Genomic DNA, 21,111 nt, shown 5'->3' with positions numbered 1-21,111 from the left:
CCACTTGCCAAAAGTGCACATGTGTTTCAGCCTGGGGCTGGAATGACATCATTCAGCTTTTTCCCGGGCTCTGAGAGCCTATGGGAGCCGTAGGAAGTGTCACGTTACAGCAAAGATCCTCAGTCTTCAATAAACAGAGACAAGAAGAACAAGATCTTGTCAGACAGGCCACTTCCTGTTCAGAATCTTCTCAGGTTTTTGCCTGCCATATGAGTTCTGTTATACTCACAGACACCATTCAAACAGTTTTAAAAACTTTAGGGTGTTTTCTATCCAAAGCCAATAATTGTATGCATATTCTAGTTACTGGGTAGGAGTAGTAACCAGATTAAATCGGGTACGTTTTTTATCCGGCCGTGTAAATACCCTAACAGGTTAAACAGCTTGGGAAATTCCAGAAAATGATGTCATGGCTTTAGACGCTTCTGATACTTTGAGTCAATTTGAGGTGTACCTGTGGATGTATTTCAAGGCCTACCTTCAAACTCAGTGCCTCTTTGCTTGACATCATGTGAAAATCAAAAGAAATCAGCCGAGACCTCACAAAACAAATTGTAGACCTCCACAAGTTTGGTTCATCTTTGGGAGCAATTTCCAAATACCTGAAGGTACCACGTTCATCTGTACAAACAATGGTACGCAAATATAAACTCCATGGGACCACGCAGCCGTCATAATGCTCAGGAAGGAGACGCATTCTGTCTCCTAGAGATGAACGTACTTTGGTGCGAAAAGTGCAAATCAATCCCAGAACAACAGCAAAGGACCTTGTGAAGATGATGCAGGAAACAGGTACAAAAGTATCTATAGCCACAGTAAAACGAGTCCTATATCGACATAACCTGAAAGGCCGCTCAGCATGGAAGAAGCCACTGCTCCAAACCCGCCATAAAAAAGACAGACTACGGTTTGCAACTGCACATGAGGACAAAGATTGTACTTTTTGAAGAAATGTCCTCTGGTCTGATGAAACAAAAATAGAACTGTTACGCCATAAAGTTATGTTTGGAAGAAAAAGAGGGAGGCTTGCAAGCTGAAGAACACCATCCCAACCGTGAAGCACGGGGGTGGCAGCATCATGTTGTGGGGATGCTTTGTTGCAGGAGAGAATGGTGCACTTCACAAAATAGATGGCATCATGAGGAAATAAAATGATCTGGATATATTGAAGACATCAGTCAGGAAGTTAAAGCTTGGTCGCAAATGGGTGTTCCAAATGGACAATGACGCCAAGCATACTTCCAATGTTGTGGCAAAATGGCTTAAGGACAACAAAGTCAAGGTATTGGAGAGGCCATCGTATAGCCCTGACCTCAATCCCATAGAAAATATGTGGGCAGAACTGAAAAAGCGTGTGCGAGCAAGGAGGCCTACAAACCTGACTCAGTTACACCAGCTCTGTCAGGAGGAATGGGCCAAAATTCACCCAACTTATTGTGGGAAGCTTGTGGAAGGCTACCCAAAATATTTGACTCAAGTTAAACATTTTAAAGGCAATGCTACCAAATACTAATTGAATGTATGTAAACTGCTGACCCACGGGGAATGTGATGACAGAAATAAAAGCTGAAATAAATCATTCTCTATACTATTATTCTGACATTTCACATTATTAAAATAAAGTGGTGACCTGACCTAAAACAGGGAATGTTTACTAGGATTAAATGTCAGGAATTGTGAAAAACTGATTTTATATGTATTTGGCTAAGTTGTATGTAAACTTCCGACTTCAACTGGACATTAGCATAGGCTATGCTGCAACAAATGTAGGTCTACCTTTCACAATACAGTGATGAGATCATAGGTCCACAAACTGAGATGGGCTGTCGGCCCCCACCCTGAGCGTTGATGATTCATAATGCGGTGACCAGAGAGAAGGCCGTAGAGAATACAGATTTAGACATTGCATATAATTTAACAGTTCCATTTCACGTCATGCTGTTCATATAAATAATTTATTATAATATACCGGTTTCTCACAGTTACTTATCCCGGAGAAAGGGAGTGGTTTTGGGTTGTAAATCTCGGTAACTGGGTTCCCGCCATTCAACCCTATTCCTCACCTCGCCTCTCCCAGGCTACCTACCGTATGTGGACATGATCCAACTCTGTGAACACATTGACTATACTTCAATGGATGTCTGTTACGTGTACCTGTTTGCTTTCTTTGCCGACCATAAGCATGTAGGTTAGATATGAGAGCATTGCTTGGTTTTTAAAAAGTTTCAATGATGCTACCGTTTACAAACAAAGTAATTGTGACATCATTTATGTTTTTCAGGTGATTCTCTAGAGGGCTCTATTCCTCGGAATGCAATTAGTTTAATCAGGTGTGTTAGCTGGGGTAGTGGAAAAAGTGTGACACCAATCAGGCCCCTGAGGGCTGGAGTACCACGTTGAGGATGACCAGATCGATATGGAACCAACAGACTCAACACAAGATCCAGCTTGATCTGATACAGGTCTCTCCTGGAGAGTTACCGTCTTGTAGGTTTTGTCCAACCCTTATCTAGTGTACCTAATTCTAATAACTAACTGGTTGATAAGCTATAGGAGTGTAACTCTCCAGCAGATTTGAACCTCCACCTAGTCCCCACACCCTTTTCTCTTGTAATCTCACTCACTCTACTATAGCTGTCTTTGGTGATTGGACTGAGAGGGGTGCAAACACAGACAGCTTGCAGCTACCACATTTAACAATGTGATTCATTCACCATTACATCATCATTTAAAATAAAGAATAATATTTGTTTAATGTTCTTGTTTGTTTGTACTAAGGAGGTCCAGTAGGTTAAAAATATGAACGGTACTGATGACTGTATTACAATCATCTTGGTATGGTTGACTTGCGGGAAATATTGTGTTTTTGTATTGTAATACTTTCTGTTACTGGTCTCATCACCTGTTGCTTGCATTTCAATAGCTAAGTTATTTATGAATTACACACAGGGGCACCTCTTTCCTTTTAGGGGACCTTAGCAAGATTTGGTTGTGGGCCACCCACCTACATTTTACATTTGTTGTTTAGCAGATGCTCTTTTCCAGAGTGACATACATGAGCAGTTAAGTCCCTTGCTCAAAGGCACATCAACAGATTATTCACCTAGTGGGCTCAGGGATATAGGGAAATGGGAGACAAAAGGCTGTGAGAAATAGGTTTAATCCTAGACACATGAAAAGTGGGATGTATACGGAGGGTACGGGGCAACAGAAGAACAGCAGAGAAGCTAAGAATCTTGGAGATGGGGAAAGGGCCGATTAAACGGGGGCCGATTAAACTCTAAAGGGCCGATTAAAGGGCCGATTAAACTCTACCCGGAGGGGCAGATCCCAAGTGGACAGCCATACCCTCTGCCTGAGATGATAACGGGGAGCCGGGGTCCTGTGGTGGTCCGCCTGTCATCGATTCCTGGAGGTGGTTGTGGTGTCTTGACTATCATCAATGTGTTTGACTGTTATTTTATACAATAATTACATACCACATTCAATTATTACACTATTAAATTAATCATATAACAATTAGTTAAGTAGTAATCTGGGACACCACGGGAACGTTTATTTAACGAGTTACTATCTCCTGACTAAACTAAAGATATAAATATTTTTTACATCAGTCAATTAATTCTTATTTACCTTAAGTCTCATTCTGAATGTCGCAAAACCCCTGCAAAGAACCCTAGCATAAATGATGAATCAGCGATATACAAATTGGCTTAATTATTTATTTACTAACTAAATAATCACACAGAATGACATAAACACACAAACAAGATAGCTTACACATGGTATAGTTATTGGTTACTAACACTATGCAATGAAAGGTCCCTAGTGGACTCAACCAATATGACGGCTTGTTACACAAAATGGCGGATTCAAAAGAGAGGGAAAGGGAGAGACCAAGGTCTTCCACTATCGTACATACAGCTGATAACTATGCTCATGGAAATGCAAATACTTAGCACATGAATGGTCACTCATTCAAAATAATTGCAATGTACATATTTACATGTGTATGTCTTTGCTGTCTCTCTGTTGAAAACAGTTGATCCATCTACGGGGAGTAATTCAACAGAAAGTCTCTGGTTGTCCACCAGAGGTCACCATGCCCTTTGCAGTTGTAGTAGGTTTTGGAGTGTGTGTCAGAGTGGATCCTCCATAGGTCTACCCCGCATTGTTCAGCGGGCTCTGTTCGTTAGAATAGAGGTATCTATGGTGGTGAGAGTAAATTGTTCTTTATCTTCTCGTCTTTGGTCGAGTTTACTAGACTAAAGTACTTAAACAGCTGCAGACTGAATGTGTGTAGTCTTCTTCTTCGAGAGAGAGAGTTTCAGAGTTTCTAATCATTCCATACCTTTCAGCTCACGCTGTCGGTCACACTGGTCTAATGTAGAGCTAGAACCATTTAAACACGCCCATAGCAACCCGGCAATGTACTGGTCTCTAGAGATTTAAATTCCTACCATTTCAACGTGCAGCCACGCTCCACGTTTTTCTGGTTTCATAGAGTCAACCATCCATGTCATCCGGTTCAACACTGTCCGCCTGCTTGGTCTTTAGTCTTGTAGTTTTCTTAACCATTTGTACCGTATTCAGCTGGCACTGAGCGTAACTGGTCTATAGAGTTCTTCAGCGGGTCCTTTTAAACACTTGGGGGAAAAGGGTGTTCCATTACGTTTGGCGTAATGTCTCTGTTCACGTGGGCGTGGTTACTGACTGGATAAACTTTACATGAAAAAATATTTTCTCATTTAGAAGGCCAAGATCACATTTCATCTTCTCACAAATAGTTTCATGTGTAATCCTATAAGTTCCACAACATTTGGATGTAAACCTGACAACTGGGAAATATTCTCATTCAGAGATACAGTTATGTTGTTATACCGTCCTTAATGAGATCCCAAAACAACAAGTGATCTGACATAATTGGAACCAATGGACCATTCCAACTGTTTGGATTACAGAAATATTGCTTCATTATCCAATCTTGGATGTTATAGTACTACAAAATCTCTCTGTTGTAACAAAGAGATTTTTAACTTCCATTTCTGCGGGAGAGAGAGGGTGCTGTATAGTGGACCTACTGTAACCTGATCCTTCAGATCTACACAGGAGTCACAACATGGTCTTGAGAAGAGCCGACCGGGCTCTCTCCCAGGTATGGCGACAGCGGCAGACGAACATCTGGGCCGAGGGTAAGCTGACCTCTTCCGCTCCGGGAAGAGCAGGGCTGATATCCCAGAGAACATTCAAAAGGCGAGAGACCAGTGGCTGAGCAAAGGAGGGTGTTGCGCGTATACTCTACCCACACGAGCTGATGTCTCCAGGTGGTGGGATTGGCGGAGACTAGGCAGCGAAGAATCATCTCCGAGAGAACTCGGATCCAATTGGAAATGTGGGCTTCGGGGATTTCCGGGATTCCTCCCGAGGCGAGGTGGAAATCGAGGACGAACGTCGGCGACAGGGAACAGACTCCCTTTCCCTCCTATGTCCCCCTAGCCGCCCATCAATCCAGATTGTCAAGGCTATGAGGGAGTCGAGGTCCAGGGGCAGCTCCCAGGCTGTGAGCTCATCTTTAATTCACCTCCGATAATCCATGAAGGAACGCGTCGAACAGGGCTTCTTGGTTCCAGCCACTCTCAGCCGCCAACGTGCGAAAATCCACTGCAGGAATCCTAACGTAGTTGGAGCAGCTTACGAGCCACCTCTCTCCCAGACAACTGGGAATCAAACACTTTACGTACCTCCGGCACGAACTCCTCCAGTCTGAGGTAAACGGTGGGTTGTTGCTCCCATACCACGATAGCCCAGGCAAGAGCCCTCCCAGACATCAGCGTTATCACATACGCTATCCTCAAGCGATCCGATGGAAATGAAGAGGGCTGCAGCTCAAAGATGAGTGAACAGTGGGAGAGATACGCCCAGCAGGATACGGGATCTCCAGCGTAGCGCTCCAGAGGTGGCAAGCGGGATTCTTGGGAAGCCGGGGTAGATTGGGGAGAAATGCCGCTGGTGGCGGGTTAATTGACAATCTGGGTGGTTAGTGTCGTGGCGGGCTGCCTCACAGACACTCCATGGAATTACTCTAGCAATGTGTTGAAAGCATGGTCCTGTCATTCCGCCAAGGTCTGGAATCCTTCCATAAGACCTTGAAGTAACTCCTCGTGTCTTCCAATGGTGGCTCCCTGGGAGGAGACGGTATTGCGGAGTGGTCTGAGTTTTTGCTGGGTCAGTCATGGCCAGTTCGTACTATCACAAGACAAGATGAACTGGCAACAGACAAACACAGGTATAAATACACAGGGGATAATGGGCCAGATGGGCCACACCTGGAGGCAGGTGGAGACAAGCACAAAGACAGGTGAAACAGATCAGGGTGTGACAAAATAATTGACAAAATAATACCAGCATCATTTTTAGAATGTTTGTCATTATATGCAAACATAGCTTGGAAATATACACTGGTGGCCAGGGAGGCATCTTAATTTGAATGATGGCCCATGTCAACTCTGGCTGACTTCTTTACAATACAACTTTGTCCTTTAGTTACAGTAAACAACAAAAATGTTTCTTCTGCTCCGTTCTCAACCCCCCCCTTCTCCCAAACAGCAGACCTCACAGATACAGTTGAGACGAGCACAGGTTTAAACTGCAATGCTCTGGATGGAGAGCATGTTGTGGGGTTAAAGGCCTTGCTCAAGGGCCCAACAATAGAGGAATGTTTTGAGGATGTGAACCCAGCAGCCCTCCAGTTGTCAGATCAATTCCGCTAATTTTTTCCAGCGCCTGGCCCCGGATTCAAACCAGCCACTAGCCCAACTCCTTAGCCGCTGGGCTACCTACTGCCAGTAAAGTATGGTTTGTTGCCTGACTGGTTCCAGGGAAGAAGACAGAAGTAGCAAAAACATGAGTTAATCTTCCAAAGTAAGCATGCGTTAATCTGCCTAAATGAAGACAAAATGCTATGCAGACATAATTATTATGATGTACAGTCATGGGCAAAAGTTTTGAGAACGATACAAATATACATTTTCACAAATCTGAGGCCTCAGTGTCTTTAGATATTTTTCTCAGATGTTACTATGGAATACTGAAGTATAATTACAAGCGTTTCATAAGTGTCAAAGGATTTTATTGACAATTACATGAAGTTGATGCAAAGAGTCAATATTTGCAGTGTTGACCCTTCTTTTTCAAGACCTCTGCAATCCGCGCTGGCATGCTGTCAATTAACTTTGGGCCACATCCTGACTGATGGCTGCCCATTCTTGCATAATCAATGCTTGGAGTTTGTCAGAATCTTGGGGTTTTTGTTTGTCCACCAGCCTCTTGAGGATTGACCACAAGTTCTCAATGGGATTAAGGTCTGGGGAGTTTCCTGGCCATGGACCCAAAATATTAATGTTTTGTTCCCCGAGCCACTTAGCTATCACTTTTGCCTTATGGCAAGGTGCTCCATAATGCTGGAAAATACATTGTTCATCACCAAACTGTTCCTGGATGGTTGGGAGAAGTTGCTCTCGGAGGATGTGTTGGTACCATTCTTTATTCAAAGCTGTGTTCTTAGGAAAAATTGTGAGTGAGCCCACTCCCTTGGCTGAGAAGCAACCCCACACATGAATGGTCTCAGGATGCTTTACTGTTGGCATGACACAGGACTAATGGTAGCGCTCACCTTGTCTTCTCCGGACAAGCTTTTTTCCAGATGCCCCGAACAATCGGAAAGGGGATTCATCAGAGAAAATGACTTTACCCCTGTCCTCAGCAGTCCAATCCCTGTACCTTTTGCAGAATATCAGTCTGTCCCTGATGTTTTTCCTGGAGAGAAGTGGCTTCTTTGCTGCCCTTCTTGACACCAGGCCATCCTCCAAAAGTCTTAGCCTCACTGTGCGTGCAGATTCACTCACACCTGCCTGCTGCCATTCCTGAGCAAGCTCTGTACTGCTGGTGCCCCGATCCCGCAGCTGAATCAACTTTAGGAGATGGTCCTGGCACTTACTGGACTTTCTTGGATGCCCTGAAGCCTTCTTCACAACTATAGAACCGATCTCCTTGGAGTTCTTGATGATCTGATAAATGGTTGATTTAGGTGCTATCTTACTGGCAGCAATATCTTTGCCTGTGAAGCCCTTTTTGTGCAAAGCAATGATGACGGCACATGTTTCCTTGCAGGTAACCATGTTTGTCAGAGGAAGAACAATGATTCCAAGCACCACCCTCCTTTTGAAGCTTACAGTCTGTTATTCGAACTCAATCAGCATGACAGAGTGATCTGCAGCCTTGTCCTCGTCAACACTCAAACCTGTGTTAACGAGAGAATCACTGACATGATGTCAGTTGGTCCTTTTGTGGCAGGGCTGAAATGCAGTGGAAACGTTTTTGGGGATTCAGTTAATGAAGCTGCAACTTGAGGACTTGTGAGGCGTCTGTTTCTCAAACTAGACACTCTAATATACTTGTCCTCTTGCTCAGTTGTGCACCGGGGCCTCCCACTCCTCTTTCTATTCTGGTTAAAGCCAGTTTGCGCTGTTCTGTTGTCACGATTCCTATCGACGGTGGCGCCCCCTCCTGCTCGGGTGGCGCTCGGCGGTCGTCGTCACCGGCCTATTAGCTACCACCGATTCCCTTTTTGTTTTTCCCTTTTTTTATGTTTTCTCACCTGCCCTGAGTTAGTCATTAGGAGGGCTATTTAGTTCAGCTGGCCCGCTTCCTATTGTGCGGGATTGTCTTTCTGTGTGTCGACTGCAGTTTGTTCGACTGTGCTTGTTAGTTGTATTTTTCCCTGTTGTTGGGAGCCCTTTATTTTGTACATTGTGGTTTGATTAAAATTACCACACCATGTTCGCTGCTTCCTGCGCTTCTTTCCGCCACACCACAGACAAGCCATTACAGAATCCCGCACCACAAAGAGCATGGAATCAGCGGGAGCAGCGGGCACTTCACTACCCTCGATGGAGGAACGTGTCCTACAAAATGCATCGGTCCTGCATCGCATCGGATCCGCCATGGACCAGGTGATGGAGAGGATGGACCGATGGGAGAGGAGTGGTATCCTCTCTCCACCTATACCCCCCCCCCCCCGATACAACCATCTCCTCCTCCTACGACGTCTGGCTCTGGCGCGCTTCGCCTGGCACTCCCGAGGGAGTACGATGGGACGGCGGCTGGGTGCAAGGGGTTTCTTCTCCAGTTAGAGTTGTACCTGGCCACCGTCAGGCCTGCTCCTACAGGAGAGGAGAGCGTGAGTGCCCTCGTTTCCTGCCTGACGGGCCGAGCTCTGGAGTGGGCTAATGCGGTCTGGAACGCTCCGGACTCGGCGAGGGACCACTACCCAGAGTTCACCCGCCGCTTTCGGGCTGTTTTCGACCACCCCCCCGAAGGTAGAGCGGCGGGTGAACGGCTGTTCCACCTCAGGCAGGAGACGAGGAGCGCTCAAGACTTCGCGCTGGAGTTTAGGACCTTGGCTGCTGGAGCGGGGTGGAATGACAGGGCCCTCATAGACCACTACAGGTGTGGTCTCCGGGCGGACGTCCGCAGGGAGCTGGCCTGTAGGGACACCAATCTATCCCTGGACGAACTTATTGATATGTCCATACGGTTGGACAATTTGCTGGCTGCCCGCGGGCGTTCGGAGAGGGTCCTGCCCGTTCCACCCCCGGGCACCCCCGCCCCTACCCCTATGGAGGTAGGGGGGGCCGTGTCAAGGGGCACCGGAGGAGGTGGCTTCTCCTGCACCAGCTGTGGTCGGAGAGGACACACGGCCGACCGGTGCTGGAGGAGCCAGTCTGGGAGTCGAGAAGGCAGGCAGAACACTTCTCGGTCACCTCAGGTGAGTCAGCACCAGACTCGCCCAGAACCCCCCGTTGGTCATGTGTTTTTGCCTGTTTCATTTTCTAACTTTTTCCCCTCTTCCCAGCATAGGGCGCTAGTCGATTCAGGCGCAGCTGGGAACTTTATGGACCGTGGACTTGCCATTAAGCTGGGCATTCCACGGGTGCCGATAGATTCCCCCTTCCCCGTGCACTCCTTAGATAGCCGACCATTAGGGTCAGGGCTAGTCAGGGAGTCTACGGTGCCGCTGGACATGGTAACGCTGGGGAGTCATAAGGAAAGCATTAACTTTTTCCTTATTGATTCACCTGCGTTTCCGGTGGTGCTGGGGGTCCCCTGGCTGGCTGGTCACAATCCCCTCATTTCATGGAAACAGGGGGTTCTCCAGGGGTGGTCGGAGGAGTGTTCAGGGAGATGTCTAGGAGTTTCCATAGGTGCCACGTCGGTGGAGAGTCCAGACCAGGTGTCCACCGTGCGCATTCCCCCTGAATACGCCGATTTGGCGATCGCTTTTTGTAAAAAGAGAGCGACTAAATTACCACCTCATCGACAAGGGGATTGTGCGATAGATCTCCAGGTTAACGCTGCGCTTCCCAGGAGTCACGTGTACCCCTTGTCACAAGAGGAGACGGTGGCTATGGAGACATACGTCACGGAATCCTTGGGACAGGGGTACATTCGGCCCTCCATCTCACCCGCTTCCTCGAGTTTCTTTTTTGTGAAGAAAAAGGAGGGAGGTCTGCGTCCGTGCATTGATTATAGAGGTCTAAACGCGATCACGGTGGGGTTTAGTTACCCACTACCTCTTATCGCTACGGCGGTGGAATCATTTCACGGAGCACAGCTCTTCACAAAATTGGATCTCAGGAGCGCGTATAACCTGGTGCGTATCAAGAAGGGAGATGAGTGGAAAACCGCCTTTAGTACCACATCAGGCCATTATGAGTACCTCGTCATGCCGTATGGGTTGAAAAATGCTCCAGCCGTCTTTCAATCCTTTGTTGACGAGATTCTCAGGGACCTGCACGGGCAGGGCGTGATTGTTTATATCGATGACATTCTGATATATTCCGCCACCCGCTCCGCGCATGTGTCCCTGGTGCGCAAGGTGCTTGGTAGACTGCTGGAGCATGACCTATACGTTAAGGCTGAGAAGTGTTAGTTTTTCAAACGAGCCGTCTCCTTTCTGGGTTATCGCATTTTCACCACGGGGGTGGTGATGGAGTGTGACCGTGTTAAGGCCGTGCGTAATTGGCCGACTCCAACCACGTTGAAGGAAGTGCAGCGGTTCTTGGGCTTTGCCAACTACTACCGGAGGTTTATCCGGGGGTTTGGCCAGGTAGCGGCTCCCATTACCTCACTGCTGAAGGGGGGGCCGGCGCGTTTGAGATGGTCGACGGAGGCGGACGGAGCCTTCAAGAAGTTGAAGACACTGTTCACCGACGCGCCCGTGTTGGCGCACCCGGACCCGTCTTTAGCGTTCGTAGTAGAGGTGGACGCATCCGAGGCTGGGGTGGGTGCCGTGCTATCACAGCGCTCGGGTGCGCCACCGAAACTCCGCCCCTGTGCTTTCTTCTCAAGGAAGCTCAGTTCGGCGGAGCGAAATTACGATGTGGGGGACAGGGAGTTGCTAGCGGTAGTCAAAGCCTTGAGGGTGTGGCGACACTGGCTTGAGGGGGCTAAGCACCCCTTTCTCATCTGGACCGACCACCGAAACCTGGAGTACATCCGGGCAGCGAGGAGACTGAATCCACGTCAGGCAAGGTGGGCCATGTTCTTCGCCCGGTTTAGGTTTACCATCTCATATAGACCGGGTTCCCTTAATACTAAAGCCGACGCGCTGTCCCGTCTGTATGACACGGATGACCGACCCATCGATCCAACTCCCATCATTCCAGCGTCAAGGCTGGTGGCACCAGTGGTGTGGGAGGTGGACGCGGACATCGAGCGGGCACTGGTGTTGGAACCTGCGCCGACGCAGGTGCCCGAGGGGCGCATGTATGTGCCGCTCGATGTTCGCGATCGGTTGATTCGGTGGGCGCACACGCTACCTGCGGCGGGTCATCCTGGTGTAGAGAGGACAGTGCGGAGTCTAAGGGGGAAGTATTGGTGGCCCACCTTGGCTAAGGACGTGAGGTCATATGTCTCTTCCTGTTCGGTGTGTGCCCAGAGTAAGGCTCCTAGGCATTTACCGAGAGGGAAGTTACAGCCCCTCCCCGTTCCGCAACGACCATGGTCGCACCTGTCTATCGACTTCCTGACAGATCTTCCCCCCTCTCAGGGGAACACTGCGATCCTGGTGGTTGTGGATCGGTTTTCTAAGTCCTGCCGTCTCCTCCCCTTGCCCGGTCTCCCTACGGCCCTGCAGACTGCGGAGGCCCTATTTACCCACGTCTTCCGGCACTACGGGGTGCCGGAGGATATTGTCTCTGATCGGGGTTCCCAGTTCACATCCAGGGTCTGGAAGGCGTTTATGGAGCGGCTGGGGGTCTCGGTCAGTTTAACCTCCGGTTATCACCCCGAGAGCAATGGGCAGGCGGAGAGGGTGAACCAGGAGGTGGGCAGGTTCCTGAGGTCGTATTGCCGGGACCGGCCAGGGGAGTGGGCGAGGTATATTCCCTGGGCAGAGTTAGCCCAGAACTCACTTCGCCACTCCTCTACTAACATATCACCCTTCCAGTGTGTGTTAGGGTACCAGCCGGTCCTGGCCCCATGGCACCAGAGCCAGACCGAGGCTCCTGCGGTGGAGGACTGGGTTCAGCACTCCAAGGAGACCTGGAAAGCAGTACAGGACTCACTGAAGGAAGCCAGTGCCAGGCAGAAAAGGAGTGCTGACCGCCACCGCAGTGAGGCGCCGGTGTTCGCACCGGGTGACAGGGTCTGGCTCTCGACCCGGAACCTGTCCCTCCGCGTGCCCTGCCGGAAGCTGGGGCCGCAGTGTGTGGGGCCCTTCAAAGTCCTGAGGAGGATAAACGAGGTGTGTTATCGGTTGCAACTCCCTTCCTATTACCGTATTAACCCCTCGTTTCATGTGTCTCTCCTCAGGCCGGTGGTGGCTGGTCCCCTACAAGAAGATGAGGTGCCGGAGGTCCCTCCACCCCCCCTGGACATCGGGGGGTCCCCGGCGTACAGCGTAAGGGCCATTCTGGACTCGAGACGCCGGGCGGGGGGCCTGCAGTACCTCGTGGACTGGGAGGGGTACGGTCCGGAGGAGAGGTGCTGGGTGCCGACGGAGGACGTCTTGGACCCATCCATGTTGAAGGAGTTCCACCGCCTCCGTCCGGATCGCCTTGCGCCTCGTCCTCCGGGTCGGCCTCGAGGCCGGTGTCGGCGCGCTGCGGGAGCCGCGCGTCAGGAGGGGGGTACTGTCACGATTCCTACCGACGGTGGCGCCCCCTCCTGCTCGGGTGGCGCTCGGCGGTCGTCGTCACCGGCCTATTAGCTACCACCGATTCCCTTTTTGTTTTTCCCTTTTTTTATGTTTTCTCACCTGCCCTGAGTTAGTCATTAGGAGGGCTATTTAGTTCAGCTGGCCCGCTTCCTATTGTGCGGGATTGTCTTTCTGTGTGTCGACTGCAGTTTGTTCGACTGTGCTTGTTAGTTGTATTTTTCCCTGTTGTTGGGAGCCCTTTATTTTGTACGTTGTGGTTTGATTAAAATTACCACACCGTGTTCGCTGCTTCCTGCGCTTCTTTCCGCCACACCACAGACAAGCCGTTACATCTGTGAAGGGAGTAGTAAAATAGCTTTTCGGTGGTCCAGAATGGCAGGCAGTCTCAGGGTCAGGAAAGGCAGGGGTCAATAATCCAGTGAGGTGGGGCAAGGTATAGAACGGCAGGCAGGCTCAGGGCAGGCAGAACGGTCAAAACCAGGAAGGACTAGAAAACAGAAGCAAGAACAGACAGGAGCAGGGGAACAAACGCTGGTAGGTTTTACAAAACAAAACGAATTGGCAACAGACAAACAGAGAACACAGGTATAAATACACAGGGGATAATGGGGAAGATCGGTGACACTTGGAGCGGGGTGGAGACCAGCACAAAGACAGGTTTATCAGCTCAGGGTGTGCCAATATGTTTGTATGAACCTTGATGTTTGCCACTCAGACCTCGGCAACAATGTTGCAAAATATTCATTCGATCTTCCCCCTGCCATAGAAAGCAAACGGTGTCGGATGTCTTCTAGCCGTTTTTCTGACCAGGCAAAATCATGCAGCAGCATTATTAATATGGATATAAATGTCAATGTAAAACAGCTGAAGCAAATTAAAGGGGAATGTTAGCTGTTATTTCAGAGTTTGATGTAACTTGGTTAGCTTTTGTTAGCTGTTGTTTTCTAAAATCCCCATTACACTCTGTTGTAGGGATAAAACCCTCAAGGTTTTTTGCCTTCACTGGGTATATACGTATATTTGTAAACTGAGTGGTTTGATCCCTGAATTCTGATTGGCTGACAGCTGTGGTATATCAGACTGTATACCATGGATATGACAAAAGATGTATTTTTACTTCTCTAATTAATTTGGTAACCAGTTTATAATAGCAATAAGCACCTCTGGGGTTTGTGGTATATGACCAATATACCACGGCTAAGGGCTGTGTCCAGGCACTCTGCATTGCGTCGTGCGCAGGAATATTCCCCCCCCCCCCCCCCCATCATGAATCATTTGAAGCTGAGAAGAGTCAGGAAACTTAGAAAACTTGTTGGATCCTTGGGCGGGGATAGTGGATGGGTGCAATCCCATGACTCAGGATCAGAAGGTTGTGTGTTTGATCTCAGTCAGGGATGCTGTTTTTGTACAATTTTCTTAACCCTATCCCAAACATTAACCCTTACCATAACCATTCGGAATGAGTGCCTAAACTTAACCTTTAACTTCGAAATTTGATGTTTGAAGAAATAGAACGATACAGGGCAACAGGAGCAACACAACCACACCTAATTCTGCAGTGAGACTGTGAGAGCTTGTGGAACCAATCATCCAATCAAGGTCTCTGTAGCAGTCGGAGATCAGAAAGGCTCTCAATACTGTCGAGCAGAGTAGATGAAAATATGACAGATAGTGATAGATGAAATGAAGAAAGATGGAGAGATGGAGATGGAAGGAGGGGGGTGTAGAGGGAAGCATAGGACCCAATAGTCAACTGTCTACAGAACAAAATCCTCTGTGGTGCCTTTTTTACCTGGGGGCTTCTTACAAGCATTACACATACACACATGCATGCCCACACATACACACATACGTATGCATTCACACCACGCACCCAAGTTTAATAATCATATTATAAAAACACTAACATGGTTTCAAGTTGGTGTTCATTAATGAAATATAAATAAAATCTGGCTGCGTCAGAGGGAGTGTGTGTGTGTGTGTGTGTGTGTGTGTGTGTGTGTGTGTGTGTGTGTGTGTGTGTGTGTGTGTGTGTCTAGTAGCTGCCTAGGCTGTTGAAGTGTTGTGCTCTGGAATAGGGAGTGGGGAGGGAGGCAGCAGTCCTACTCGGTAACCTCGGAGTGATTACTTTTCTTTCGATTACTGAGGCTCCTACTGTGTCCTAATACGCTGCCCCTAATTCCAGCGTTCTCCCACTGTCTGCAGATTTGGGGAGTTGGCACACGCATATGGACGCACACACACACACACACTGTGAACCCCCTGCTGGGCTCTTCTGTTTATGTACACCATTTATGACACACACACACAGTGGTTATTCATGAGAATCAACGGGAGCTCTGCTCCTCCGGAACACAAAGCCCAGTGTCGCCTTTTAGTGTTGTAATGCCCGCTTGAGAACGAGATGCTAATTCTGTAGCCTGTCTCCAAGATACTGTGAGGATTAGCGATGAATAGGAGGACGGAGGACTTACAAGGGAGTGTTTCTATGAAGACACCACAATAGCATGACAGGTTATGCTCATAAACTAGAATAGTTTGTTTTAATATCTTTGTTTCTGCATGCATTGATTGATTAAATGATCTTATACTACACAAAGATAAATAACATACATTTCTCTAAACTAATCCAATCTATAAATGGCTGAACTTATTTCACCCGTTATTGAGATTGTTGTTCCAGTTAATTTAAAACATTTTATAAATATTTTTTATTTAACGAGGCAAGTCAATTAAGAAAATTCATATTTACAACGATGGGCTACCCCAGCCAAACCTGGATGACACTGGGCCTATTGTGCGCTGCCGAATGGGACTCCCAATCACGGCCAGATGTGATACAGCCTGGATATGAACCAGGGACTGTAGTGACACCTCTTGCTCTGAGATGCAGTGCCTTAGACCGCTGCGCCACTAGGTAGTCTCATTTATTATTCTTCCCTACCTTGGCAGTCATTCTGACTGCAGATTGCAGGTGAATAAAAGTTCAAATTGTTGGATATCCTAACTCTGGCTGGATTCCAATAGGAATGATATCACACTTCGCAAGTCAGCATAATGTGACAGGTGAAGAAGCCGAAATATGGAGGTCCTATTTAATCAGCTTCTTGATATGCCACACCTGTCAGATGGGTGGATTATCTTGGCAAAGGAGAAATGCTCACTAACAGGGATGAGAAATTAGCTTTTTGTGCATATGGACCATTTCTGGGATCTTTTATTTCAGCTCATGAAACATGGGACCAACAATTTACATGTTGAGTTTATATTTTTTGTTCAGTATATATAGTTTTTGATCATCTGATTTTCTGTCCTTTTTGTTCCCCGCAGGGTCTCCGTACCGGGACAAGATCACCATAGCGATCCTGCAACTACAGGAAGAAGGGAAGTTGCACATGATGAAGGAGAAGTGGTGGAGGGGGAACGGCTGTCCGGAGGATGAGAAGAATAAGGAGGCCAGCGCTCTGGGTGTGCAGAACATCGGGGGTATCTTCATTGTGCTGGCCGCAGGGCTGGTGCTGTCTTTGTTCGTGGCCGTTGGGGAGGTCCTGTACAAGTCTAAACAGAACGCAGAGCTAGAGAAGGTGAGGTTTATTTAGCCTTAAAGAGACTTTGTCAAATATTTATAAAGTCTGCTGAAACGCTATGTAGATCAGGGCTCTCCAACCCTGTTCCTGGAGAGCTACCATCCTGCAGGTGTTTTGCTCCAACCCTAATCTATTACCTGTTTCTGATAATTAGCTGGTTAATAAGTGCTCAGAGCTCCCGAGTGGCACAGCGATCTAAGGCACTGCATCTCAGTGCAAGAGGTGTCACTACAGTCCCTGGTTCAAATCCAGGCTGTGTCACATCTGGCTGTGATTGGGAGCACAATTGTCCCAGCGTCATCCGGGTTTGGCCGGAGTAGGCCATCATTGTAAATAAGAATTTGTTCTCAACTGACTTGCCTAGTTCAAATCAAATGTTATTGGTCACATGCAGATGTTAATGCGAGTGTAGCGAAATGCTTGTGCTTCTAGTTCCGACAGTGCAGTGTAATCTAACAATTCCACAACAACTACCTAATACACACAAATCTAAAGGGATGGAATAAGAATATGTACATATAAATATATGGATGAGTGATGACTGAGCAGCATAGGCAAGATGCAATAGATGGTATAAAATACAGTATATGAGATGAGTAATGTAAGATACGTTAACATTATTAAAGTAGCATTTTTAAAGTGAATAGTGATCCATTGATTAAAGTGGCCAATGATTTGAGTCTGTATATAGGCAGTGTTAGTGATGGCTGTTTAACAGTCTGATGGCCTTGAGATAGAAGCTGTTTTTCAGTCTCTCAGTCCCAGCTTTGATGCACCTGTACTGACCTCGCCTTCTAGATGGTAGTGGGGTGAACAGGCAGTGGCTCGGGTGGTTGTTGTCCTTGATGATCTTTTTGGCCTTCCTGTGACATCGGGTGGTGCAGGTGTCCTGGAGGGCAGGTAGTTTGCTCCCGGTGATGTTGTGCAGACTGCACCACCCTCTGGAGAGCCTTGCGGTTGAGGGCGGTACCATGCGGTGATACAACCCGACAGGATGCACTCAGTTGTGCATCTGTAAACGTTTGTGAGGGTTTTAGGTGACAATACAAATTTCTTCAGCCTCCTGATGTTGAAGAGACGCTGTTGCACCTTCTTCACCACACTGTCTGTGTGGGTGGACCATTTCAGTTTGTCCGTGATGTGATAAATAAAGGTTATTTACAACTGGGGTTGGAGCACTCCAGAAACAGGGTTGGAGAGCCCTGATCTAGATGCTTCCCAAACCATGTATTAGTGTTGGGAAAGCTTCTCTGAATACAAATTACTTCACACTGGATGAAGTTAAGCTACACTAAAGCACTTGTATCTAAAACTGAAATGACATAGACCACATATTGAAGGAACAGATCACTCTGGTTCTGGAGTCAGATGTTAACAGAATGTGTAATTTAGCCTATTAAACCTAAGAAAATCTTCCAATTCAGAATGCCTACTTCACCCATATCTTCTGTTATTTTTTCACAAAAAAGGTAGTGTGTAGTTCCAGTAGTTAGCTACACCTCTACATGGCAAAAAAAGTAATTAACTACTGAAAACACTACAAATATTTGAATGTTGTTTAACGCCAGGCACCAAAGGCTGAAATGACATTTTTGCATCTACCTATCAATTTGGAGATTTGTTGGTATTTTGGTCCATTAAAATGAAGTATTTTCAAAAAGTAAACATTTTGCCATAGAAATGTAAAAAACTTGATGAAAATGTAATTTTCTTTAGTTTATCATACTGTATTGTAATGTTTTAAAATGTTTATAAACAGACTTAATTTTGCTGGACCCCAGGAAGAGTAGCTCATGGGGATCCATAACAAATAAAAAGACCGTCAATGTATTTTAATGAATTTTAACCACTTTAAAATTGACATACATCAATATTTTCAAAGTTCACTACATTAAATGACACATAATTTAAAATCCCATTTAATAGAGAATGTTACAGACTATATTTAGTAACTTACCATTTACCAGTGGGTTAGAGCATGGTATTGACAACTCTAGCGTTTTTCTTGCATGGACCACATACTGTATACTGACTATATCTGTCAGTTAATGTTGCCAGTTCTGTCCGTATTTTGCTCTCAACCTCCCTCTCCCCTCCTTCCCCTTCTTCAGCGCTCTTTCTGCAGTGCAATGCTGGAAGAGCTACGTGGCTCCCTGAAGTGCCAGCGGCGGCTCAAGCAGAAGCCGCAGCCACCAGTCATCGTCAAGACTGAGGAGGTCATCAACATGCACACATTTAACGACAGGAGACTGCCAGGCAAGGAGACCATGGCGTGATTGGGGTCGAAGGTCAAAAATAGCCCTGAAAAAATCTAAACACAGCCAGAAGATCTGGAGGGCTTGAATGAACGTTAATGTAATGTTAACGTAACCTGAAACTATATTGCATTGGCCCCCAGCTTTGGTAGTATGGTAGACATGTTTCCTGTGGAAATGTAGGTGTGTGGACATAACTGGAGATGATGCGTCACCTCATGGTGGCCAACAGTTTTCGAGAGGGACTTCTGCAGGGGACAAGTTGAAGGATTGTGAGAATGATGAATCTTTGAGATGGATCTCGATAGGGACCCGAAGAGGAGAACTCAAACTGCATGTCTGTTGAGACTGCCTTTGAGTTCACTTCACAGTCAGTGACTTCGCACACCCACACATGCACACACACCTGTTCAGAGCATCACACTGTATCTTGAGACCATAACACCCCAAGAAATTAGTCAATGTTGTTTTTTTCTGTTGATGTCATTTACACTTTTGTCAAATCTCCATGTGTGTGTGTCCAGTTGATAAAAAAGGAGCTCATATAACAGGTTGTTATGATAAGGAATGTTACAAAGTGTCAAAATGTTGAATAAGAACTGTATGAAGAAAATAGAGATGATAAAATATGTATTTATTTCATTTGTAATCATTGATTTGGCTTGACCTCCCTAATACTCATTGTTTATCTTCTGTAATGCGTTTATCGTGCCAAAGTTCGGGCGACATAAAGCACTGACATATTACTTTCAATGCCTCCACAAACATGCTGTACGGTGTCAAAAATCACATTACAGTCTGTCATTTTGAGTTAATATCTACTGTTTAAAGGCAAGATTTCTACAAAAAATGTTTGTTTTTGTATACGGACAAAGTTTTGTAGTACTTTCTATCAGTCTAGCATTCTCTGTGGACTTCACATATGTAGCAGGTGGGAGCCCCCCTCCACCCTCATTCTGACTACAGGTGATTCAGGGGTGCCCCCGATCTGGGGCCTCCGGGGGCCCCTCACTGTGCCATGCTCTCTCTCTCCTCTGTCGTCCATCCTGTTTCCTCAATAGGGCCCATGTTTCTGTTGTGAGATGACAAGCATATCTGGACGTTCTAGAGCTGCCCTCATCTCCCTACTAAACCTTGCTTACATACTGTAGCTGTACAGTGGCTGTGTCTCAATAGTTTTAACTTTCCATTCCTTGTGTACTTTCCTCTATGACCACTGATACTGTAGGACATGACAGGTGGAAGCAATATAGCAGAAACCTATCCAGTCTTTTATCTATCAGTGGTCATGAAGGATGAGCGTTCGGTCAGAGCGCTCATTCAGAGTAGGGTGAAGTTGCCCGTAGATGCTGATCTTGGGGGTCTTTTGCATTTTCACACTAATGGTTAAGTGTAGGATTGGGGGAGGGGAAGCTGATCCTACATCTGTGCCTAGGGGAAACTTCATCCTGGAGTGTCTCAATCAATCCCAAAGGGGTCCATCCCCAGAAAACAAAATACAAGGTCCATGTTTCTTAAAATATTTATTCTGTACATTAATAAATTAATGTAGAATTTGAGTAATTTCAAGAAACCATTCATAAAATATACAGGGGAGACCTACTTCATAGGCTTTTCTTTTTTTTACCAGTATTGCTTGCCATTTTCTACCCGGCTAGATTCAGTGGTACAAAGTGTAAATGGTTGAATAATTTGGAAGATTCATCAGAAAATATCCAACTGTATTGTCAACCAAAAAACGAGATAACAGAATCTATTTGACATTGATGCAAGGTTTTACAAAAAAATGTAATCATTAAAAAAGTAATAACTATTCATTTGTTTCCAAACTTTTGATACTAGAGTTCTCTTTGTGTGTGTGTGTGTGTGTGTGTGCGTGCGTGCCTGAGATCAAATCAATTATGTCAACTAAGTAAAATATCTGTTCTCCCCACACCAGCCTTACAGTGGACAGCCACCGGCTGGGAACAACATCAGAGAACAGTTACTTATCAGAGGGGGGAGGGGTGTAGTAATGTAATTTTATTATGAAATGTATTGATTTGTTTAT

The 21,111-nt window shown here is 46.6% G+C and overlaps 1 protein-coding gene across 3 annotated transcripts in view; it reads left to right on the top strand.

Moving 5' to 3' along the window:
- LOC115195609 (glutamate receptor ionotropic, kainate 2) overlaps positions 1-20,829 on the top strand; it is a 237,538-nt gene extending 216,709 nt beyond the window's left edge. For 2 of the 3 annotated variants that reach the window (XM_029755669.1, XM_029755660.1), the window contains exons 16-17: positions 16,550-16,803; positions 18,918-20,829. In XM_029755669.1, the coding sequence (XP_029611529.1) occupies positions 16,550-16,803; positions 18,918-19,082 (419 nt within the window). In that variant the 3' untranslated portion in view covers positions 19,083-20,829. Of the gene's footprint in view, positions 1-2,281; positions 2,367-16,549; positions 16,804-18,917 lie in introns of those variants that run through there. The other variant, XR_003878718.1, reaches the window with a different exon arrangement.
- Positions 20,830-21,111: the final 282 nt, after the last annotated feature.

The sequence above is a fragment of the Salmo trutta genome, chromosome 1, assembly GCF_901001165.1.
Source record: "Salmo trutta chromosome 1, fSalTru1.1, whole genome shotgun sequence".
NCBI lineage: Eukaryota > Metazoa > Chordata > Actinopteri > Salmoniformes > Salmonidae > Salmo > Salmo trutta.
The sequence above is the reverse complement of the archived record's forward strand: the minus strand, read 5'-3'. Positions and strand labels throughout refer to the sequence as shown.